A 3,158-nucleotide genomic window follows, 5' to 3' on the forward strand; every position below is an offset into this window, starting at 1 on the left:
GAGCCTTGGTGTAAATTTATGTCACAACCAGTAAATATATATATATATATATATATATATATATATATATATATATATATGGCATAAATGATCCAAACAAAACTCTACTCGGCTATGGTATGGATTATCGTGTCGTCATTGAGTCCTGCGTCTTTGCCGTTTCTATCAGTATTATAGATGACTGCACCTAGTTATTCTAGGATGTTAAACCCAGATTAGGATACAGATCTGACAGCTATGTCAAACACATGACGTGAGGGCAACAACACTAGGAGGTCACATCATTTTTGATTGGTTTAAAGCAACTGTCAAAACACAAGTCATGTGTTTCTTTTACCTTCCATTCTTTGTGTTGTATGACGCTGGTCTCAGGTTGGTGATGAAAGGTTTAGTTATTATCAATCAATACATTTTTTATTTGAGCATTCAAAAGAAAGTATGTAGGTCACATGCTTTGAGATCCTGTTTTGTACCGCACAGAACAGTTTGTACTCGTTTGGAATTGGAAAAATGTGGTTGCATACAACTGTTGATTTGAAGACGATGGCTTTCTAAATACAGGTGTCTTTTTGATTTCTCCTTTCCTCGTCTCTTGTTTCCAGGCAAAGGGAGGTATGGAGAGGTGTGGCGGGGCCAGTGGCAGGGCGAGAATGTAGCTGTAAAAATCTTCTCCTCAAGAGATGAGAAGTCCTGGTTCAGAGAGACCGAGATCTACAACACTGTGCTGCTAAGACATGAAAACATACTGGGTGAGAAGAAAAGTATAATGTGTGGTTGTATATAATGAGATTTTCCCCATTGTCTCCAATTTATTCATTCTTATCAGAGATTATCATTTTAGCATTGTTAACAAGAACATTGTTGACTTAATGCTTTTTATGTCCTATGTGAAGCAGTTTGAATCGCCTTGTTGTAGAAACTCTTAAAATACAAGTTTCTTTTTCAAGCTGAATGCGTGAAACATTCAAAATGTCTTTAACACCTTTATGTTTGAAAGCTGTTACACACAGAGGTGCACGCAATACGAATGCAACACCTGTGTAATAAGGCAATCCGGCACATTAGCAAATAGCATCACACAACGCGTTTGCATTATGACCTAGCTTTTCTGAGAGTACTTGCTCACCTAATATCTCTCTGAGAATTAATCATTAAATATAACCAGCTCATATTGGCTAGATCCACTACATCTGTTCCAAATAACAGGATACTGAGTTGTCTGGCTTTTCAAAGTAAAGTGTGGATCTAGAGTTCGGTTAAATAGATGAATAAATCCTAACATTTTGATAATCTTTCATCACATTTCTTATCTCTCTTCTCCCAGGCTTCATGGCGTCCGACATGACTTCTCGCAACTCCAGCACCCAGCTGTGGCTCATCACCCATTACCACGAGAACGGTTCGCTTTATGACTACCTGCAGAGAGTGGCTGTGGAGCCGTCAGAGGGCTTGGCGATGGCGGCGGCGATAGCTTGCGGCCTGGTGCACTTGCACACAGAGATCTTCGGCACAGAGGGGAAACCGGCCATCGCACACCGGGACCTGAAGAGCAAAAACATCCTGGTCACAAAGGAGCTGCGCTGCTGCATCGCAGACCTGGGTCAGTCTGTCGTCCTTCATGTTTCTTCATCTACGACTACTATTAATCTTTTCAGGCCCTTCAAACTGCATCTCTTTCTTCTGATCCTTTTTTAGTGTTTGGAAACCAGCATTGTGTACGTTGGGTTGCAGCGTTGTCTTTTTTTTTGGTATTGTTTCTTTTGCACAGTGTGGCGATCACACAGAGACGTCTCGCTCAAAAACTCCTTGACAAAGCACATCAGGCACAGATAAATGTTGAAATCCCGCTCTTGCCGTTGCTGTGCTATTACATCACAGAGTTCATCATACTAATTAAATACCGCTAATATCAATCTTTTGTCTGCATTTGCCTCCCATTATTCCTTCCTACCACATTAAAACAGGAAGGTAGTGGTAAAGTAGTTGAGCCTCAAGTAGTAATTCTGCGAGGCATTTCTTTTCCAGCACCCATCCTATCAGACACTGGATGTGCGTGTCGTTTGTTATCGTTTCTTAAAGTAATAAAGCTCTCGCATGATTTGATTGGTTGTGTGTCAGAGGAGTGCTTTGCTGGTGACGCGTCTCGGTGTGACCGAGGCCTATCTCTGTATTTGTCCATCTCATACCCGGTGAATATTTGTGCCAGAATTTCTATATCAACACAGATGTAGTCCTACTAAAATACTGGATGTGACTGATTGTTACAGGGCTGGCTGTGACCCACTCCCAGGCAGACAACCTGCTGGATGTGGGCAACAATCCGAAGGTTGGCACCAAGCGTTACATGGCACCTGAAGTGCTGGACGAGACCATTCAGACAGACTGCTTTGATGCCTATAAGAGAGTGGACATCTGGGCCTTTGGGTTGGTGCTGTGGGAGATAGCCAGACGCACATACAGCAATGGTGAGTGACATTTTAGGGCTGTTACACAATAAACAACCACCTCTAATTTCTTTTTTACTTTTTTATATACTGTTGTGTATTCAGATCGGCTTCAGGCTGAGACCTCCTATTGATCCAGTTACTCGCTCTGATCTCTATCATCTCATTTTGACTTTCCAGGTATTGTTGAGGAGTACAAGCCTCCGTTCTACGATCAGGTGCCAAATGACCCCAGCTTTGAGGACATGAGGAAGGTGGTGTGTGTGGAGCAGCAGAGGCCTTTCATTCCTAATCGTTGGTTCTCTGACCCTGTAAGTATCACTCTACTACCTATACTGTATCCATATATTTAAGGCATGCTACCCTTTTTATGACACACTATGCAATGACAATTTTTGTGACATTTTTATGGCAGACGGTATTCTGATTTTATGGCTTTTTTTTTAGATATTTGACATATTAAAACATGACAGTTTTATGATTTTTTTTTTTTAAATTTTATTTCATACTACACTATGACTTTTGTGACATGCTATACTGTGAGATATTTTAATGACCTTTTATATGACATACTCTACTATGAGTTTTTGTCATTTTTAAAACTATAATATGACATTTTTATGTCCTTTCTGGTGTCTTTTTTTGTGCAATACTATACTTTTTTATGGCCTTTTTTGAGATACTATGACTCTTTTATGAATTACTGTACTTTAA

At 40.3% G+C, this 3,158-nt stretch overlaps 1 protein-coding gene across 2 annotated transcripts in view; it reads left to right on the forward strand.

The window, feature by feature from the left end:
* acvr1l (activin A receptor, type 1 like) overlaps window positions 1-2,818 on the forward strand; it is a 5,746-nt gene extending 2,928 nt beyond the window's left edge. For both annotated transcript variants that reach the window (XM_068718014.1, XM_068718015.1), the window contains exons 6-9: window positions 603-749; window positions 1,325-1,600; window positions 2,268-2,465; window positions 2,625-2,818. In XM_068718014.1, coding sequence (XP_068574115.1) covers window positions 603-749; window positions 1,325-1,600; window positions 2,268-2,465; window positions 2,625-2,797 — 794 coding nt within the window. In that variant the 3' untranslated portion in view covers window positions 2,798-2,818. The remainder of the gene's footprint in view (window positions 1-602; window positions 750-1,324; window positions 1,601-2,267; window positions 2,466-2,624) is intronic.
* The last annotated feature ends 340 nt before the right edge of the window (window positions 2,819-3,158 follow it).

The sequence above is a fragment of the Cebidichthys violaceus genome, unplaced genomic scaffold (genome assembly GCF_023349555.1).
Source record: "Cebidichthys violaceus isolate CVI_PGR_0920_01 unplaced genomic scaffold, fCebVio1.0.p SCAF_22, whole genome shotgun sequence".
In the NCBI taxonomy this organism is placed as follows: Eukaryota; Metazoa; Chordata; class Actinopteri; order Perciformes; family Stichaeidae; genus Cebidichthys; species Cebidichthys violaceus.